This window comes from Lissotriton vulgaris, chromosome 3_1 (genome assembly GCF_964263255.1).
Source record: "Lissotriton vulgaris chromosome 3_1, aLisVul1.2, whole genome shotgun sequence".
Lineage (NCBI taxonomy): Eukaryota > Metazoa > Chordata > Amphibia > Caudata > Salamandridae > Lissotriton > Lissotriton vulgaris.
In genome coordinates this window covers 629,257,951-629,279,448 of record NC_141689.1, presented here as the reverse complement: position 1 = coordinate 629,279,448, position 21,498 = coordinate 629,257,951, and the positions used below count along the sequence as shown (strand labels likewise).

The window sequence follows — 21,498 nt, the reverse complement described above, 5'->3', positions numbered from 1 at the left end:
CAAGCGAGTTCTTGTATACTGTTTAAATGTAGCACTTACTTGGTTCATAGAAGGTTGTTAAATATTGCATCTGTATTTCCACAAATAAATGCGCTGTTTCCTAACATTTCTGTGGAAAGTTGTTCTTTTGAGAATATCAGCTGAAGTACTTTGCTGTATCTCAAGGGTGAAGAAATGAGACAGAGTTGGTACTTGATGCAAACGGTGAGAGCATTTACGCATGTAATATATGTGTCTAGTATAGAAGGGTGATTGAGGTAAGGGCAATTGGGTAAAGGTACTTGACAGTTCTTGAAACTATTTATCGTGACAGCAGTGCTGGTGGAGTTGAATGGCCACAAGCTGTCAGTACTGCAGGTCCATGACGTTAAGCATAACCTATCATATGACCAAAGTGACCACTAGACTGAGAGAGGTATGACCGATGAAACCTTCCGCTGAAAAGAGTTAAAACCAAGTCGAACGGGAGCCTGCATATAAAAAGATAGTCGTTACTACCCAAATATTTAAATTGGGATTGAAATGTGTACATTAGAAAGAAACTAACATGCATACAATGTCATGCTACAAGTGGAATTTAGTAGTATCCTTTAGAACAGGACACAGTGATCAGAAATCGTAGGTCAATAGAGACGTTCTCAAGTCCTAACAAATGCTCACATACCAGTAAAATGTACAGACGTTCAGTGATGATAACAATGTGGTATTCAATAGAGAACAAATATGACACTGTTCATGAGTAGGAGTCCGTCAAATAAATCACAATCCAACGAGGAAATCTTCAGCAGAAGGAACTGTAAACCAACTGGGCATTGCCCTCTAATGGTGGAGCTCAAGTCCTCCAGCCTTTGAGATCTACTGTCACAATACATATTGGTATATTATGAAAAAAGGTCATGCACAAAAGCCTGGGACGCCCCAAGAAATGTGTTTAAATCTGAGGACCATGAACGGGGCTTTATGGACTTAATTAAACCTGACAAGTACGTATTTTGGGTAGCCTAGCTATGCATGCTTCCATCTGTGATAGCTGTGGTAAATTGATGGATATGTACCCATATATATTACGTATATTTACCTATATATAGTATATTGCTGTGGTTGATCCTGAAAAAAGTGTATTAGATGAGATCATTAATCCTAGATGTAGGAAATTATAACAATAACAGCATGTTATGAAGGTCATGGTGAGATGTCACCGTAAAATGAATCAGTGGCCTGGAATGCAAATGCACCTGTGGGCTGTAGTCTATATTTACACTACCCACATGTATTACTGAAATGTATGGCTGCTAGTACACCATACGGGCCTTGCTGGCTGCATTTTAAATCATTAGTATCATATGTCCGAGAAAAAGGTTTTGCCTCGTAGAAAATACTACCTTTACCCAGCTACGTCACCGCTAAGTATTCCCTCTAATCCATGGAGAAGGGAGCTTAATGTATACAGGTGGCACATCCTAAATATTTAAGACAAGTATATCCTTACGGTGCATAGCTACAAAATGCTGTTTTACAATTTAAGCCAGGACGAAAAAGAAACTTGCTTAATTTTTATTTCCAAAAATCTAGTTCATTGACAAGGACTCGACAGAAAAAAGGTTTCTATAGCTGCCTTCTAGATTGCTTGAAGAAAGCAAGACTCCTCCCATGGGGCCTCCATGCACATGTGAAACATGGCAAGTGTCTCTTTAAGAAAGTGCCAGTTAGGGAAATAAAAGCCATAATAGTAAAAATACCGCCTTGGCAAGCTTGGTGTAATGCTAGTAGTTGAGAGGACATACTAAGGTTGATACACAGCATAATTCTTCCAGATGGTCAAATTCACAAGGAAAAACATTGAGATTAAAGGTGAAAAATGTCCGGTCGTCTTGCGAAGCTTCCTTCTTATGCCCAGGCCTGCTTACATATGCTTGAGGCAGGAAATGATATCACAGGAAGAAAGGGAACCGCTATGTTGGTTTGGAATTTTCAGATTCCAAATACTGGACATCTAGATAGGTCTAGATGTTAGGTTATTTGCACCTATTCTTCAAGGAAAATTGTGCTTCAGAATAAATGCCTTGGAATCACAAAAGACCACAGCAGCAGCTGGCCTTTTGACATTGACATGCAATAAGAAGGCCAAATTGACAGTAGCCTTTCCTATAGAGAGTCTTCTCAGACATTTGTCTCTGCCCACAGCACGAGGAAAAGCTGCTCCTAAATCATAATTAGGGCTCCCAGTATTCCGTTTTTACTGATTTTTACAGATAAATACAGACAAAAAAAATGTGTTTCCTGCCTGTATTTATTTTTTAAAGCAGAAAAATACAGAAAATTGTGCTTCTAATGAGTGACTTTCCATGCTGACTGCTGTGAAATTCAATTCAACATATGAGTTGATAGATAGCATGGGGAGTTAAAAACTGATTAAGATATCTTGAAAAACAGGCATATGTTAAACTATATGTGTAGTAAATTGCTAATTACCTGTGGATCTAATTTACTAAAACGCTACAAGTGTAAGTACATGTTTATCAGTTAAAAAAAATGTGGAAATGTACCAATTTTGACTCTACTTCAGGTCGGATATGAGATAAATCCTACGGCAACTAGTATGTGGTATCCGAAATGTTAAAACATGCGTAAGGGTTTTTTCTATCTATTGTTGATTTTCCGTTGACTAATAGTCAAAGATCTACATGCTTGTTAAATGCAATGGCCTCTATTGTTGATGTACTCATTGTGTGGAAATGTGAAAACCAAATAAAAAAATTTGAAACCAACATTATTTCTACCAATTTGGACTCCATTTATACGCAAACCACAAAAAAATAAGGATAAATACTAATAAAATGGGCAAAAAATAAATATGGATAAATACAGGTGGAAATGTATAAAAAATCAATACCATAAAACTGGGAGCCCTAATCATAATCCATAGGACTCGATCAGGGAGGGGACTTGGAGCGCCTAAGAGGGAACCTGTCATCTTCAATATACGCCTCTGGGAAGGTTTGCAGCCAAGTAAAGTAGGAAGTTTTGAAAAAGAGAGATGAGGTTTGGTGGGAATTCAGCAGGATTTAGGCTCCATGAAGTCAGTAGTGGCTGGCTAGTGCATTTGATAAAATGTCACCCTACTCGAACTGCAAGAAACATCAGAATTAGGGTGAATTCTGGCTGGTCTGACTTGGAATATTTCCAAAGCAACAATAGTTCTGGTTAAAGACAGCTGCTAGTTCCACAGGGTAAAAGTGGTCTGCACTCGTCCTCTAATGGTCAAACTACTAAAAGGGAGTGCCTCAACAATACAACAATTGTATTGTTCTCTTTGTTTCTTCTCTCCTCCTTTCATGAAGTACACATAGTTCAATGGCATCAATATCAATGCACTCTTCTCGAATATCAAAATGGCTTTGGAGCCGTAGTATGAAGTATCAAAACAATTCTGCTTATAATTTTTTCAATACTTCAAAGAAACAGCTCAACCAACATGTTTTGTTTTCCGAGAGGACTTTATAAGGGTTAATGTATTTTTTTACATCAATGTCACATTGAGGTCTCAGTGTAAAATGCATCAGTTTTTCATGGAATTCTTGGAACAAACACTAGTACTGCTCCTTTATGGTTATATGGAAAGAAGATGGTCAGTGACAGTGGTGGCGTGTCATATTATCTGGTCTTACAGAACCCAATGGGGTGTCGATGTTAAGCTGTGATATTTATATATGGTCACCTGATATTTCCCTACAACAATAAAGGAGCAGTACTAGTGTTCCAAGTATTTTGTGGAGAACTATTCCATTTTACACTTAGACTTCGATGTGACATTGCTGTAAAGAAATACATTAACCCTGATGAAGTCCTCTCGGAGGACAAAACATGTTGGCCGGGCTGTTCCTTTGATGTATTGAAGAATAATAAAGAGAATTGTTTTGAGACTTCATACCACTGCTCCCAGGTCATTTTGATATCGGAGAAGAGTACATTGATATTGATGCTATTGAACCATGTGTATTTCATAAAAGGAGAGAAGAAGCAAAGAGAACACAATTTACAATACAATTGTTGGATTCTTGAGAAACTCTCTTTGTGTGTTTTGTCTGCCTTGTAATGTGTCTGAGATGTTTCCTGCTCCTCACTTGGAAATCCAGGGATGAGCAGTGCTCTCCAAAGGACAGTAGCTTGCCCTAGACTTTAGGAGCCTTCCCTGAAGTATGGGAGCTGTGCTAGAGACAATGACTGACTTCAGCGTTTTCAAGAAATTGAGACTCACAACTGTAGCAGCAAGCATGGACCGAGTGAATGAATGAATGAATATACACTTATAAAGCGCATGGCTGCCAAAGGCCTCCCAGCACTAGAGACAGAGCCCAAATCAAGACAAGACAGCAGACTCAGGGGAACAGCAGAGTCTTCAGATGTTTGTGGAACAATGGATGATTGGGCTCCAGCCAAATATGGTTTGGTAGCTGATTCCAACATATCGCCGCAATGGCGGAAAATAGCCTGTCACCACTCCGAACCCGGTTAACTCTGGGAACAATTGCGAGATGTTTCTTCTCAGAGCACAGTAATCTTTTTGGAAGATATGGGGGGATGACGGCGCGGAGAGACTTCTGGGCAATGCACAAGGCCTTACATTGGATTCTCTTGGCCACTGGCAGCCAATGCAGAGAGGTGATGTGAGGCTTGGCGGATTCACGATTATAAGCCTGCATAAGCAGTCGTGCCACGCAATTTTGGACCATTTGAAGTTTTTTGATGGTTGAACTGGGGCCGCCTAAATAGATCACATTGGTGTAATCGAGCCGCGAGAGAATCAAGGCTTGTACCAGCAGTTTCCTAGCGATGAAGGGCAGAAGGAGTAGAATCTTTTTTATCATTTTAAGGATGCCATAACAGGTACCTGCTACTCTGTGCGCCTGTTCCCTAAAGTTCAGGTTGTGGTCCAACCACACCCGAGACTTTTTATTTGCTCTTTAGGGGGTGGCATAGTACCTAGACATTTAGGCCAGAATGTACTGATCTCCAGGTTGGTAGACTTGCCCAAAAACATCACTTCAGTTTTAGCAGCATTCAGTTTTAGGAAAGAGTAGTCCATCAAAGCTGACACTTTTTCCAGGCAATTTGCCAGGTTGGTCTTATTATTGTCCGAAGGGTTAAGGGACATAATCAACTGAGTGTCATCAGCGTATGTGATGATCCTAACCCCAAAGAGTTTTACCATCTCGGCCAAGGGGCGCATATAAACATTAAAAAGCGTGGGGCTCAGAGAAAAGCCCTGAGGCACCCTGCATCTTAGAGAGGCATCCTTTCCGAGACGGTGTTGTCTTCAAAGACCTGAAATTACCTATCTATCAGAAAAGACTCAAGCCATTTAAGTAATATTCCCATCACCCCACTTTCTCTTAGTCTCACAGCCAAGAGTTGATTTTTTGACCGTGTCAAAGGCCACGCTAAGGTCGAGTAGTATAATGGCCCCGGACCCTCCGACATCTACAATTTTCCCTGATTCCTCGATCACCATTAGTAAGGCAGTCTCCATGCCTTGATTGGGTCTGAAGCCAGTTTGTGAAGGATGTAAACAATCGTTCTCCTCCAAGAATGTGGAGAGAAAGGAGTTGACGTATTTTTCACTTATTTTGGCTATGCCTGACAGGAGCAAAATTGGGCGATAATTCGGGGTCCTTGGTTGGTTTCTTCAACAGAGCTCTGACCATGGCCCGTTTCCATAAGGAAGGAACAATCCCAGAGGAGAAAGAGGTATTAACAAGCTCCAGGATTACCGGGGTGATGGAATCGAAGACCTGATTGAGAATGGTGGGGGGTGCGATATTGGACGGGGAGCCGGATTTTAGCTGGTCAAAGTAGAGTTTTAGAGCTTTCATATCCATGGGGGGGATTGCGTCAATAATGGGGTCAGGGAATTGGGAAAGATCTTCAGACCGGTCGGTCCTTGCTGCTACAAATACGGGTGGGAAAGGTAAAGTAAATGTCTTCAATTTTCTTATAGAAGAAATGTGCCAAATTGTTACAGCGTCCAATGGTATTCTGTGAGGGCAAAGGGGGCACAAAGGATTGAGGAGGGACTTAGTTATTTTAAAAATTTCCAATGGCGAGTTGGCGGCTAAAAGGATTTTATTTTCAGAGTAGCCTGATTGGGCAGCTCTCATTTCTGCCTTATAGGCTTTGATAGCATCTCTGTATTTAGTTTTCTCCGTAGTGGAGAAATCCCTTCTCCAGTTTCTCTTGAGATGCTTACATAGTTGTTTCAATTCTCTGAGTTTGGGGGAGTACCAAGGTGCACAGTGCTCAACTTTTTTGCTGGTTGTCCACTTTTTAGGAATTAGGGTTTCCAATGATGTTTCCAACCATTGGTTAACATTGTTGCTGGCGGATTCCGGATCGCTACCTAGAGCAGGTCTCATGTTGTCCAGAATAGATGCCCAGGAATCAATAGACAATTTAGACCAATTCCTATTCTACGTTTTTACCTTTTCCCGTGGCTGACTACCCTCCTCTTGGGTCCAAACAAAGGGGACTATGTAATGGTGGGACCATGGAAGGGGATTGTGCTTTTCCACGACAAGGCTATCAATATTAGGAAAAATAGGGTCGGGGAAGTGACCTTTTTGGTGGGTGGGACCAACCACTTTAAGCTTCAGGGTGAGAGCGTCCAAGTTGTCCGTTACTGCCTCGGCGTCAAGTGAGTATGCCAGGTCAAATTAATATTAAGATCAGCTAATACGAAAAAATTAGAAAAGGAGCTCACTGATTTGGCTATGATTTCTGGGAGCTTCTTACTAAAGAGGGCGATGGGCCCAGGCGGACGATAAATAAGCACCCCAGAAAAGGTGCCTGTAGGATAAAAACCGAGTGTAACAAACGACTTTCACAGTCAGGGATCAGACTGGCTGAGATTTGACAGTTGAATTTACCTACCCAGTTCTCGATCCTGTCTCTGAATAAGGTAGCCACGGGGCAGGGTTTGAACTACCGCTGGGTCTGTGATCTGTCTCAGTGTTGGAGCTGTGACTTGACTCCTGTATGAGAACATACAGAAGATTGAAAGCATTGGAGTGTAACAACACCCCGCCTAATTAATAAGCCACTGCCTGACTGTCCCCAGCTGATGTTCCTAGTGCCTGATTCATATGTTTCAATTTGCATTGTGTAGCTTCCAATAAGACTCACTCCAGGCACAAGCACACACCACCAGTCAGAAGTCCTTGTTCCAGGGGAAATCAGGAATCATAATAGGGAGCTTATTCTGAAAGTGGACTTCTACCATTGACATAAAATCAAAGGAAACTGTTTGTGAACGCTGTCTTAAAATTGTAAATAGTAGGCTCTTACAATTCTTATAACAACGGCGGTAGTTGAATGTTAAGACTTGGTTTTTCAACATTGGAAATTTTAGGTAACATAATTGTACTAATATAGAGATAACCAGTCCTTTTCTAAAGAAAACTGTTATGGTGTTGTCATACACTACCATTACTTCATAGTGCTTTGCAATGATCAACAATCACACATATTTGTTTTAATAGCAGCAACAAAGACTTTTCCTAATTCATTAAATAAATGTGTTTACACTTTCACAACATTATGTAGCTTATTATGCTTAATTTTGATATAAATGCATTAATTTCCACCTACCAGGCTACCTCAAAGTTCCATTTATATTAAGTAGAAATGTGGACGAAATCTACATTCTTTTATGAAGGGTATATCAACAGTGCCTAACATTGGGACTGTCATCAGATATTAAATCCTGTGATTGAATTAAGCCCAAGAGACAGTGTGTGCATGTATTTAATGTACAAAATGATTACATTCAAATTGTTTACCTAGCAAAACTGCCTATGTAAATCCTGACAATAGAGTATTTGTGTGATGTTTCAATGTTTTCTGTTTTTCCTATAGGATTGATGTTGCGACTATTCTGCTGTGTGTTGAACACTTTCTGTGGTCAGTATGCCGCTCAGTGCAAGAGCTGTGTAATCCTACACAGGAGCTGTGTCACAGGATTTTGAATATAAACATCCATTGCAACAATCTACTTATTGCACTGTTTGTCATAAGTGCACCGTTAAAAGTCCTTTACAAGTAAGTGCAAGAAATTGTCACGTGATTCAACACTGTATGTCCCATTTTCATAGTCAGTGATGTAGTAAATGACTTCGTTAGGAACTAATGTATTTTCCTTTTGGCTATGGCTGTCTATATCATTAAGGTAACTATTATCCAGGTAAGTCGTAATAGGATATCATGCTCTGTAGCCTGACCCTGTTCCAGCCTTCTTCATATGTTTTCGCCTTCATAGATGGAATTGCGAGGAGTAGAATGTCTAAAGCCCCAAAATTTATGAGTTTTGAGGAGCACTGCCCTTGATCACCAGACCCATTCTTCCTTCACATTAACAATGGTTTCTTGTCAGAGTGTTTATAACCCAAACAACGTACAAAAGAGTATTTTGACTGCTTTACTTTAGTTTAAACACAACAATGCAAAATAGGTATTGCAGTACAATCTATTGAAACACAAAAATATTGTACAGAAATCAATTCTTATTATTAATGAAGTGCAAGTTAGGGTTTTTGGTGCCCTGCTACAACCCATCTAAGCCAGGCACTGTTCTGATATAGTAGTAATAAGCTAGAGCTTAGCGCTGGGGACTATCAAATTGTGTGTGCACATATTACACAAATGAATCACTAGAGCCAGGAACCTCTTAAGACTTTTTGCTTGACAATTGTCACATCTTTATTCTTAACCTGCTCTATACTTCATAAAACTGAGCCATTTCATAAGCGACAGCCAACACATGCTTTGTCAGGGCTAATAGAGCAATAGTAAACTGAAGAAAACTCTTCAAAGCTAGTGATAGAAAGTAACAATATTGGGAAATAATACATTCTTTTTTATGTATATAACTAACCCTCTCATGTACTAATGCATTTTCCCATGGAGACAGAATGGGAAAAGCCTTTTGCAACATCAGGCCCCTAGTTCATTAAGTACATTATACAAAGCAATCCACTGTACTTCGCATTTCATATACTAAAATAACTCAAACTTGTCATTTCTGTAATGTGTATTGGGTGGGTGGCAATATGGGAGAAAATGATATACAAATACAAATCTATTGAATAGTGCAGTCAGTTCAGTACCAGGGCTTCGTTATCTCGGTGTGAGATAACACCCAACTTCTTAACCGAGTCCCTCACCTAACTAATTGGTAATTCAAACATCAGCTATGTTGTAGAATCTGTGAGTGGAAAAAACTCAGTATTGTTCTAATTATTTTTTTTATTTCAGAGAAGCCGCCAAACCTAATCACCTCTTGTATCAAAGGGGAGGGGCTGTCTGCCAGGTCATGAACAAACAACATGATGTCATCCTTACATATGGAGGGAAGCAAGTGCCTCCATCTTAAAGTATCCGCTTCGCTGCAGCCGGAATTCCCCCGAGGTGCGGGAGAATTCCACGCATGCGCGGTTCGGACGGCCCCCGGCTGTCCTCCGCACATGCCCATCCTGACGTCAGACGCCCGGGGGCCGGTATGACGCACGGATGCGGATATACGCCTCTGTGGGAATTGCATTCATGCAAATATATAGCTGGTGGGTCCACGGACAATACAAAGAGCGGGGGTGAGAGAGGGCAGCCCTTCCTGGTATTCCTGTGCACCTAATATGGCTCGGATGTCAAACTATTTATACGTACTCTGGTCACCGGGTTAGGTGCAAAGGAGGGAGATGGATTTCAGAAACTGACCTTCAAGGCCACACCTTCATAGTGTGGTCATTGGTTAAGGCCACTCCAAAGAGTCTAAAACCTTCTCTGCATATGATACTTTGGATGGAATGGTTCATCAGGAGGGTATTTATATATTTCTTTCCAATACGATTCAGGACGATCTATCTTTATAGAGACCAGTTCAATCCTTTAATTTTTTCTCTTGAAACATATATTCACACATGAAGAACGCGTCCAGCCAACAAGTTTCGTTCAGGAAAAATAATTTTTCTAAACTTATTCAGGGCTGTAGACAACATACAAAAACACAAATTCACAGTACACTGCTAAATACCAAATTAATACAAATAAAAAAAAGAAGAAGAAAAGAGGAAGAATCACTTGTAGCATAGAAAGACACAAGACTAGTACACAAACCTGTACAATGTAATAGTTTAAATGAGTGCAAACCAATAACCAAAACTTCAGGGACAAAGGACATATGCATAAACATAATTTAAACATTTGACATTACTGAAAATTGGACAAGATCACTAATCGAAAAACGGGAAACAAACAAAAATACCCATGGACAGTACGTAAACAACCATTCCACATCTCATCATACATGGGATAGCCCCAAGATACCAAAATGGTTCCACATCCCCACTCTAGCAATATGTTAAGGAGTATTATGACCATTCTGGGTATAGAGCTTACTTATTGTACACTTAATGTTTTTATCGGGTGCCTAAATCACACATCCCAATTTATTTGAACTTTTACCTTATGGCGAAACCTATATGTTTGAGTCCAACTTTCATAATGGAATAGTGCACTCTATCTATTTATGAACCACCTCCAATTTGGTAATTCGAACATACCTTATTAATATCTTAGTGTCAGTGATAGAATTGTACTTGGGTGAAATACTAAATGCGTATGTAGTCCATGGGGAATGTGCACCCATCAAGTCCGCCTATTAGTAATATGTATAGAAAATAGGTATAACAAACAAGATTTAAAAAATCCCAAAACGAATGGGAAGGGGGCGAGTGATGGTGGTGGACAGCAAGAAAGGTCATTGAGTGTGCATGTATTAAAAAAAAATCCCCTACGTAATTTAAAATTGAATAGGAAATTGCTTGTTTCCCATACGAATGTAAATGGTTCAAACCTTAGTTGCTCATATATACAAAAACACCAATATCTTCTGCACCAATTTTTAAAATCAAGGAAGGTATTCGCTCCATTGAAATAAGCCAAAGGAATAACATTTATTATTATTATTATTATTATTATTCTGAGTTTTGTATAGCGCCTGGTTACCGATAGGCATCCCAGCGCTTCCAGAACATAACACTGCTAAAAAATAAAGAGATTAAATGGAAAACAAGAAAGTTTTAAAAAGTTTACAGAAGCAAAGCAGACTAGCTTCCGATCGAAGTTGTAGGGGCAGTGAGTTCCACAGGGAGGCCACATTTATTGAGAACCTTCTGCCACCAGAGTCCATAACTATTATTAAATACTGCCTCACAGTGCATGCAATAACTATGATGAAACAACACAGTAAATCACATATTAAAGATACATCATCCTGAATCTTATTGGAAAGAAATATATAAATACCCTCCTGCTGCACCATTCCATCCAAAGTATCAGTTTCTATCTGCGAAGCAGTGGTACCGAACAACGGCAGGCACAGGAATTGCAGCTCATAGGACCTTAATTTACTGAAAGGTGAAAAGAGGTGCAGGATCTGAGATACGCCATTGGTTCCTTGGATTTCTTTGACTTTTGACCTTCTCTGCATATAAAGGTATAGCTTAGAATTTAAATGTCAATGTCAGATATTCTTATAAAGCGCACAATTAACCGGGAGGTCTCAAGGCACTAATTGAGTTACGATTGTGACTACTGTACGAAGATTAACAGAGGTGGATCTATTTGGCACAAAACTTGATTGGGATGGAGAAAACATCATTTCCATAATCAGAGACAAGTGACTCGTTATCATCTCTGCCAGAATTATATTGTCACGGTTTAGCAACAACAGTGGAAGATACGAGGCATGTTTAGTGAGTTCTTTACTTGGTTCCAGAAGTACTGTAATTACAGCTTTGTGCATTGAGTGAGCCAGCACTCCCATTCGCAAGGCTTCCATAGACACTTCAAGGAGGTGTAGAGCTAGTGTGTATTTATACGCTTTATAAAACTCTGATGATAAATGGTTGGAACCAGGTGCTTTTCCTACCACTATGCTATCAATGACAGTCTTAATCTCGTCTAAAGAGACTGGTTTATTCACAATTGTCTATAACAATGTTCCAACCACACCAGTGCCTTTTCACCTAAATAGTTCTCAAATTCAGATGCAGTGTTTGTTTTTCATGGGCAAAATTGATGTTCAAAATATTTTACAAACTCCCCAATAATCTCTTTGCTGCCTACTAAGGGCTCTTCCCATTCTCCCTTGAGCTAGAGTATGCAGCTGCTGTGCCTATACCTCTTGTGCAACCAGGCTAACATTCTGCTGGGTCATTCCCCCTGTCCATATTGTCTGGTCCCAGGAAGGCAACCTCCCTAGCTACCTGTTCATTAAATCTTTGTAGAAGAATACTCATTTCTTCAAGGTTTAAGGCTTGAGCCATCACCAAGGCTGTTCCGTCCAGCCCTTTAAGGTCATGGTCTGTGGTTTTTTTCTAATTGCTTATGGATATCCATCAGGATGCTAGTATGCATCCTGATAGATTATTCCTTGTATGTAAAGTTCAACAGGTTGCCATAGTCTGGCTTATTGTGCTATGGAACCCACCGTCTGATGTAAGAATTCTACCTCATCAATTTCCACCTTATTCTGAAAAACTAAATCCAGCAATAACTCGATGTGCAACCTCCCATTTAGCAATCTAATCTGGAATTGGGCACCAAAATTATAATTGTTACTGGATTGTGGTCTGAGAGGGTCTTGGGCAGATATCTAGTTTATAGTACCTTCCGGGAGCTACGTCTGTGTCTACACACTTCAAGCAGATCAAGCACATTCATGATGTCAGGTACTGTTTTCAACAGATCTACTATTACGAGAGCCTCTTCCTCAGAAGCTATCCAGTTCCTGGTTCAGCACCAGCTTAAGACCCCACTCCAGATCATTGCCTCAGTTACAGTATGACCATATTGAGGATAGCGTCAAAGACCACCGGCTCATCTTTGTTATATTTAGTTATCCTACTAATATAATATATCTGCTGTTTGAGTCTGCAGCCCTGTGAGAAAAACATGTACCACCCACATCTCCTAGCCAGAGTAGTATGGTGTTGTGGTCCTAGCAAGTCCCTTTCCTAGACCATGGCTATGTTTACATTCTGCCTATGCACAACAGCGCTTTTATAGCACTTTTATACCTTTCTGCAAATTTTTCAGTTCCTTATGTTCTAGAATAGAAAATCGTATTTTTTAATAGCGGGGGTCATGTTGTAGGGTCCCTCAAGTATTCTTAATGCAGGCCCTAACTATAATGTTGTTTAGTGTAGTGAATTAACCATGCATGCCACTGTATTGGTTTTGTCACACTCACCCGTCCTAAAGACAACTTCTCTACACCTACTCACAGGGATCACCCAAGCTATCCGTTCCATATACCCCACCCTAAAAACAAACTCAACCATGTAAGCAAGACAATGATCATAAACACAAAAGGGCCATGGTGGGTCTATTAAAGTTGGAGCTCTGCGAAGGAGATGCTTCAAATATTAAATGAGTGTTGCAGGACCTACTGTAACCGTACATGTAGGATGCTCAGAGTATCTTCGTTGTTGCATCCATTTATGAATTGGGCCCTCTTTCATTTCCAACCCTTTATTGCAAGACAGGGCATTTCTTGCAATGTAAGCATTAATAATGTTCATTCAGTCTCGTTGTTCTCTGTCATAGGCGCTGTATTTCCCTCCATCAGCGATAATGATTCTAGCGTCGGGGGATTGTTTACATGAATTGAAAAGCTTTTTTGTAGCATTTGAGCATTTGAAATATGGGTTTGTCGGGTATTGGGATCACAACCAGTAAGGAAGGCAGACAAAATGAACGAGGAGAGGAGTGATAGGGTTCCAGATGTTTATTTACTCTACGCATGTGTCACAATGTTCACACGATAGGCTTCATGGTTGGGTTGATCCCGTCTTCACCAGGACTCTTCTTGGGCGTGGGGGTTCGGTTTTGGTTCCACCCTCTTCCCAGGAGTCGGTATCGATTGTGGAATACTCCGGATATGCAAAAAGAAAACAATATCTGGGTCGGTGGTTAGGAAGTATATACTTCCTGACTCAGGAGAACAGGAGTGAGGGAAGTAGTCACCGCTAATCCAACACCAAGTGGACCCCGTCGTGACCTTCCTCTATACTGCAGCCCTCCCTCTCCCGTGCCCCGTGAATCCCTGGACTTTCGCCCGTACCTTGGAAAGCCACCCCCCTCCTGGAGGGTGGCTGGGCGAGACGCGGTCCAGTTGGCCGCCTGGCTTGCTGTCCTCGTCTGTTGCAACGCCTCTCGACTTAGAGTCTCCCTCTACGGCAGCTCCTCCGGTCTTGTAAGGTATCCCGATTCCGTCTTCGATTACTGTTCACACCACGAACTCTCCTCCTCCGGGGACTCCAGCTTCCGTCTTCGGCCAGAGGTCCGGCCCCATTGTGTCGCCCGCCTGCTACTCCGCTAGGCCGGCTCCTGGCAGCGTCATGGGCCACGCCCCCAAGGATTCTCCCTGGTGTTTCCCCTTAAAGGGCTTCAGACCTGCCTGCATAGAGGGCGATATGACGTCTGTAAATATCAGTGTCAAAGGGTAACAAGGTCTGCAGCTCGTCATCGGATTCGTGACAGGGTTTTACAGTCCTGATCTACTTGAGCCTGGCCGGCTTTAGCATTGCGTATTTAATGTCTTAAGACCTCAAGATATGCTTCACTTCCAAAAACTTGCAACAGGTTTTCTGGACTGCAGAATGGTAATCTGGATGTATGGACTTGTTTACACCTTGAGGTTGGAAAGGGCTTTTTTTCCCTCACCCCTCTAAATGTGGTATCACAGTCCTTGAAAATTCTTGCAGTTAATTGATGGGGCGGAGCCTCAAACCGTGGCCTGGGCCTCAAGGACTGGTGTGCTTGTTCCACCAGAAATAATTTAGAGAAGCTGGATCTACCAGAATGGTCAACTAATAGGTTTTCTATAAGATTGTCTTAGCGACTCATACTCGTTGATTAAGTAAAGCCCTCAATTCTCAGGTTATTACGTCTCAAATCAGCCTCCAGATTCTTGGCAGTCTGAGTCTTGCTCTTCAGCCACAGGGTCAGTGTTGGCAATCAAGTGTTTCGGGGATTTGAGTTGTTCTTACACTAACTTACCCTATCTTGCTTTTTCCAGTGATAATATTGGTATTGGTATTGTGGTATACTTGTATAGCGCGACCTGTCACCACCAAGGGCATCCTGGCGCTTTTGACCCATGATCCAAGCGAAAGCAGTAGCTCAACCTATCCTGGGGAAAAGGTAAGTTTTCAAAGCCTTTCTAAAGGCTAAGAGATCTTCAAAGCTTCTCAAGGATATTGGCAGAGAGTTCCAGAGTTTGGCCGCCGCTACTCTGAACGAACGGCCGCCCATCCTCACTCTCTGGAATCGCGGAACTACCAGTAGCCTGGACGACGAGGAGCGTAAAGCTCGAGATGGACAATACCAGGCAAACATTCGCCGCAGAGGGATTGGGCCCAGGCCATGGATAGCCCTTAACACAATACACGCTGCTTTGTAGCGCACCCGTAAATGGACCGGCAGCCAGTGAATTTCCCGCAACGCTGCCGTAGAGGAGCTGTGGTAGGGGCGAGAGAGGGCGAGTTTGGCAGCAATGGCCAAACTCGCTCTGTTTTTTTAATAGAGATGTGGATGTCTGAAGTTATGAAGCATTAGGTCGAATGTGTTAGCAAGGTTCTCTATATGATACGTTCCTGTCAAGTGTCCCAGCACAATGTATCCAATGCACTTCAGTGTGTTTAATAGACTTTCTACAGTATTACTCAGTTGCTTAGCATCCCATTTTTATCAAAGGGGTGTCTCATCGATCCACATGCATCTGCAGCATGTGCCAGGGCTGCCCTTTGGAGTGAATATACAGGCATCATGAGAAATCTATCTATCCGACAAGGAAAGGGATTCTTTCTTTATCAGGTGCATTCATTCCTGGCCTGTATCAACTTTCACACCAGAGGGTCTCTATCGCCCTTCTTTATAATGTTGTCATGAGAAGAGAAAGTGCCTTTCTAGCCATACAAGTGTGGCAGTAATGCTCAGATAGGGAATAAATGGTGAGACCTTCTGGTTGTGCATCACCTGGCTTAGCCCAGGACTCCAATCCAGAGAGATGCCTGCAAAGTCAGACTAATGTGAGAGGTGAGCCAAGATCAGAAATACATGGAGCTGGGTGGGGTAACTTCCACCCCTTTACACAGTAGAGTGGCCACATCGGACCCTTCGGAAAGTGCTGTAGATCTGATAGAGACTACTAGCCGCAGATTCCTTCACATAGAATTATCCCCAGGCATGAGACTGGATCTAGAATTTTTTTTGACACAGCATCCCTGCGCGCTGTGGGATGGCATCACACGACTCCGACCAGGCGTTGTCTGCGTACGTGACGTCAGCGAGGTCACATAAGTCCCGCCCCGGCGCATTTTTTTCTTTTCTGCGTGCAACGTGGATCCGGATCGTGCTCTGGGCCTGTTTAGGCCCCTTTTTTCCTTTTACACTATTGGGTGTGATTGGGGACAGTGTGCGAATGCCTTAGGGCTTTAAGACGTGCTCATCTTGTGGACGCCTGATGTTGGCGACGGACCCTCACCTCATCTGCATGTGGTGTTTGGGGGAACACCACGATTCCACCGATTGTGAGGCGTGCCCGAAGTCCCGGCAGGAGCGCCGGATGAAAGGTCTTTCCGCCCGCATGTCCAGGTCGGCATCCTCACCCCGCCTGGCCCCTGCGGAGGCTTCTTGAACCCGCTACTTCCCTTGTCGACATCGTCCCTCACAGAGGTCGCAGGAGCATCGCTGACCGGTCGGTAAGTGTTGCAGTTTGTCCCCAAGGGTCGGTTCCCACCCTGTTAGGGGCACGGGCTCCTCGCTTGTGGTGCGGCCCTGCGTATCGTCCCCCTATTCGCCGTTTCCCGGTGTCAGGGCGACTAGAGCCCAGATGGAGACATATGCAGTGGCTTTGCAGGCCTCGCTGGCTTCTCCTCCTCCTCTGTCCCTTCCTGGGACGTCAGCGGATCCCTTGTAGTGTGCGAGAACCTCTGTGGGTCTCACCGGCGGCTCCGGCCGGCGCCGACAGGCTCGGATCCAGGTCTGGAGGATGTGGTGCCATTGAGCTGCGACCCTTCGGGGGTCCCTCCTTCGGACCACGGCACCTTTGCTACGCTGCAAACTCCTGCGGGAGTCCCTGTGGTGTCGCAGAAGGTCGCCGGGGCTTGTCTGAGGCAGAGGTGACGCTGCTTTGGTGCCGGCGGCTGCTGGCCCTGGCAGCGCCACAGGGGTCGGCGGAAGGCCCCTCTTGTCCCGTCACGGGTCGAGGCTGGCGGGTGACTCTTCGTCCCTCCCCGGGTCCCTCTCGTTCCTCCACGCAGGCAGCTGCCTCATCGGAGGTTAGGCCGGCACCTTTCCGGCGCCGCTCCTTCGCCGCCCCGGCTCCAGCCCAGCCCTGGTCTCCTGTGCCGAGCGCTGCGGCGGAGGTCATTCCGGCGTCTCCCCTAGTGTCGGAAGACAAAGTCCTGCCTCAGATTGCAGACTCTACGGCGCCAAGACGGCGTCGGGTCATTGACTCATCCTCGGACGCCTCTTCTCCAGAGGTTCGACGCTTGTTGGTGTCATCCTCCCCGGAGACTGGCCGATGCATCATGGGTTTTTCCCCGGCGTCGTTTAAAGGCGGCTCCACGCCGTCTCCGCGGCCGCGGGCTTCACCAGAGGAGCCGCAGGTCCCCCACTCCTTGGTCCCTCTTCCTTCTTTCCGGACCTGGCCCTTCCTCCCTCCGGTTGGCTTGGGGGATGACCGCCTTAGCTTGCAGACGTCGCCTACCGAGGAGCTGCTTTCCCCTCCGCTAGGCCTACGGAGGCGGGTGCGGCCTTCGCTCGCACTGTTTCCGCGGCTGTGGGAATTTTTTTGCGCATGGGTGATCCAGCTATCCAGTTCCACACGGACCATCTTCTGGAGGTTCTCCATCAGGGCTCTGGTGGTAGGGAGCTGTTGCTTCCCTTCAAGGGTTCACTCCATTCTTCCCTCTTGGGGACTTGGGGACGTCCCGCCACGGGGGACCTGGTGCCCCAACACCTTCTGCACCGCCACCATCCGGCACCGAGTGATCTGGTGTGTCTTTCCCTCCACCCCTCTACCAGCGGCCCTCTTTTGCGGAATGCCTTCCCCTCTCTGCCGACGCTGTTGTCTTCCCCGTCACAGGAGGCCCGCTGGCTTGACTCTTGGGGGCGCGATATGTTCGCCTCAACCAGTGTGGCTCTGCGGGCCCTTAACACGCTGTGTATCCTGGCTAGGGTCACTTCTTGTTTGTGGGACTCGGCGAAGTCCCTTATGTCTGCCGCTTCTCAGGAGGTGCCTGTGTTGATCTGAACAAAAGGGGGTGGTGATGGACGGAGCATCTGAACCAATCAAACACTCACACCCAGTCAAAAGATCTGGGCCTGATCCATCACCGTTCTTTAGCTCACTCTGCCACCCCAGTTCAGACATGGCTATATGCAAATCAGTCTGACCCTGTGCCTCATGGGAACAGTCCAGCCCGAACTGCCAAGCCATGCCTTCCCTGGACCGGAAACAAGCTTCCGAGGACCGGTTTCTGGCATTCCAGCCGTCTTCAGCCCGACTTGCTTGAATCCAGTGGCAAAGTGAGCAAGGGACTCACATCTGAGCATACCCTGCCACACTTATGGCGGCCAAAAGCGGTACAAAAGGGGGTGGTGATGGACGGAGCATCTGAACCAATCAAACACTCACACCCAGTCAAAAGATCTGGGCCTGATCCATCCCCGTTCTTTAGCCCACTCTGCCACCCCAGTTCAGACATGGCTATATGCAGATCGGTCTGACCCTGTGCCTCATGGGAACAGTCCACCCCGAACTGCCAAGCCATGCCTTCCCTGGACCAGAAACAAGCTTCCGAGGACCGGTTTCTGGCATTCCAGCCGTCTTCAGCCCGACTTGCTTGAAACCAGTGGCAAAGTGAGCAAGGGACTCACATCTGAGCATACCCTGCCACACTTATGGCGGCCAAAAGCGGTACAAAAGGGGGTGGTGATGGACGGAGCATCTGAACCAATCAAACACTCACACCCAGTCAAAAGATCTGGGCCTGATCCATCCCCGTTCTTTAGCCCACTCTGCCACCCCAGTTCAGACATGGCTATATGCAGATCGGTCTGACCCTGTGCCTCATGGGAACAGTCCAGCCCGAACTGCCAAGCCATGCCTTCCCTGGACCAGAAACAAGCTTCCGAGGACCGGTTTCTGGCATTCCAGCCGTGTTCAGCCCGACTTGCTTGAATCCAGTGGCAAAGTGAGCAAGGGACTCGCGTCTGAGCATACCCTGCCACACCTATGGCGGCCAAAAGCGGTGCAAAAGGGGGTGGTGATGGACGGAGCATCTGAACCAATCAAACACTCACACCCAGTCAAAGGATCTGGGCCTGATCCATCACCGTTCTTTAGCCCACTCTGCCACCCCAGTTCAGACATGGCTATATGCAAATCAGTCTGACCCTGTGCCTCATGGGAACAGTCCAGCCCAAACTGCCAAGCCATGCCTTCCCTGGACCGGAAACAAGCTTCCGAGGACCGGTTTCTGGCATTCCAGCCTTCTTCAGCCCGGCTTGCTTGAATACAGTGGCAAAGTGAGCAAGGTAATCACGTCTGAGCATACCCTGCCACACTTATGGCGGCCAAAAGCGGTACAAAAGGGGGTGGTGATGGACGGAGCATCTGAACCAATCAAACACTCACACCCAGTCAAAAGATCTGGGCCTGATCCATCACCGTTCTTTTGCCCACTCTGCCACCCCAGTTCAGACATGGCTATATGCAAATCAGTCTGACCCTGTGCCTCATGGGAACAGTCCAGCCCGAACTGCCAAGCCATGCCTTCCCTGGACCGGAAACAAGCTTCCGAGGACCGGTTTCTGGCATTCCAGCCGTCTCCAGCCCGGCTTACTTGAATCCAGTGGCAAAGTGAGCAAGGGACTCACATCTGAGCATACCCTGCCACACTTATGGCGGCCAAAAGCGGTACAAAAGGGGGTGGTGATGGACGGAGCATCTGAACCAATCAAACACTTACACCCAGTCAAAAGATCTGGGCCTGATCCATCACCGTTCTTTAGCCCACTCTGATTTTTCGAAGTCGTCCTAAAACCTCAATCAAGACACTGTATTTGGGTATCCCTCACCCATAGTCTCAGAAGGCATGCATTGCATGTCATTGAAGGCTACCATTCCACACCTGTCTTGGACCTGTTAAGATTCCCTCTCAGGTCAATCACAGTTGGGGGCAGAAAGAGCACCTTGGCTAAACACTGTTGATTGCAGGCTCTGAATCTCGAGCCTATACCATCTCTATTCTATTAATCTGAAAGAAACACGTTAGTAATAGATTCCTTACCTTAGAATATCTCCAGGCGTCAGACTGGATCAGCAAAGTTTTTGCTTAGCAGTATTCCTGCGCGTCAGTGGGTGGCGTCCTGTGGCTCCGCGTCAGTCACTGGCGTCGTCGGCGTCGAGATGACGTCATGGAGAGTACTTGGGCGCCACCCATGCGCGCTGATGTCAGTTCTTTCTTTTTCCACGCCAGTAAGCGCAGATTCGGATTGAGCACGTACCTTGGTCACTTTTTGACCGCTATTTTGGGACTTTTGTCTCCCCAATTTCTTCTTCTGGTGCACATAGGGATGCCCGGCTTTAAGTCTTGTGGGGCCGGTCGCCAAAATCTGTCAGTGTTGGACCCCCACAATGTTTGCCTCTACTGCCTGGAGACCGATCACGACTCCCGGGACTGCCATGTCTGTCGTGCCATGGCCCCCAAGGCCTTGCGGGAGCGGCGCCGGAAGTTGCTGGAGGCACAGCATTCGTCACCTCGCCGCTCCGGGTCTAGGGGCTGTTCCCGGGACCACTCGCGGAACCGTCGCTCCTCAGACTCCAAGTCTTCACCTTCGGATTCCGGTAAGCGTCGCCATAAAAAGAAGTCCAAGAAGCATGTTCACTCTACAACGTCCCCCCCTCGCTCCTCGGAGGCGGACGAGGGGGACAGGGCCTCGCCCCTGCTGCTCCTCTGGAGCCTGGGGGTCCCGTGGCCTACCCGCCATACCCGGGTCCGTCGGCGATTCCAGAACAAATGCAAGAGTTCCTTGCTGCCGTGGATCGCCTTTACAGGCCACGGGCTCCAGCCGGCGCGCCTTCGGGCCCCGCGGCCCGTGTCTAGATCCTGTTGGCCCAGCAGCTTCGCCACTGGCTCCAGCCCCAGCGCCACAGGATCCAGCGCCGCTGGCTCCGGTCACTGCGCCATGAGGTGTGGTGTTGCTGGCTCTGGCGCCACCCTCGGCTCCAGTCCCGGCGCCACACTGGGTGCCGTTTATACCATCTTTGCCTTGGGAAGCAGCGTTCTCCAGTATTAGGGGTGTCTTTCATAGATTCACATGCCTGAATCATTCCCCGTCGTCGGAGTGGGAGCCCACGGTACATAAAAAAGC

General features: G+C 45.6%; 1 protein-coding gene across 1 annotated transcript in view; it reads left to right on the top strand.

Moving 5' to 3' along the window:
- Window positions 1–21,498, top strand: part of KIAA0825 (KIAA0825 ortholog) — a 2,177,598-nt gene that overhangs the window by 952,460 nt on the left and 1,203,640 nt on the right. The window contains exon 11 of the mRNA XM_086960919.1: window positions 7,912–8,094. Within this exon, the coding sequence (XP_086817045.1) occupies window positions 7,912–8,094 (183 nt within the window). The remainder of the gene's footprint in view (window positions 1–7,911; window positions 8,095–21,498) is intronic.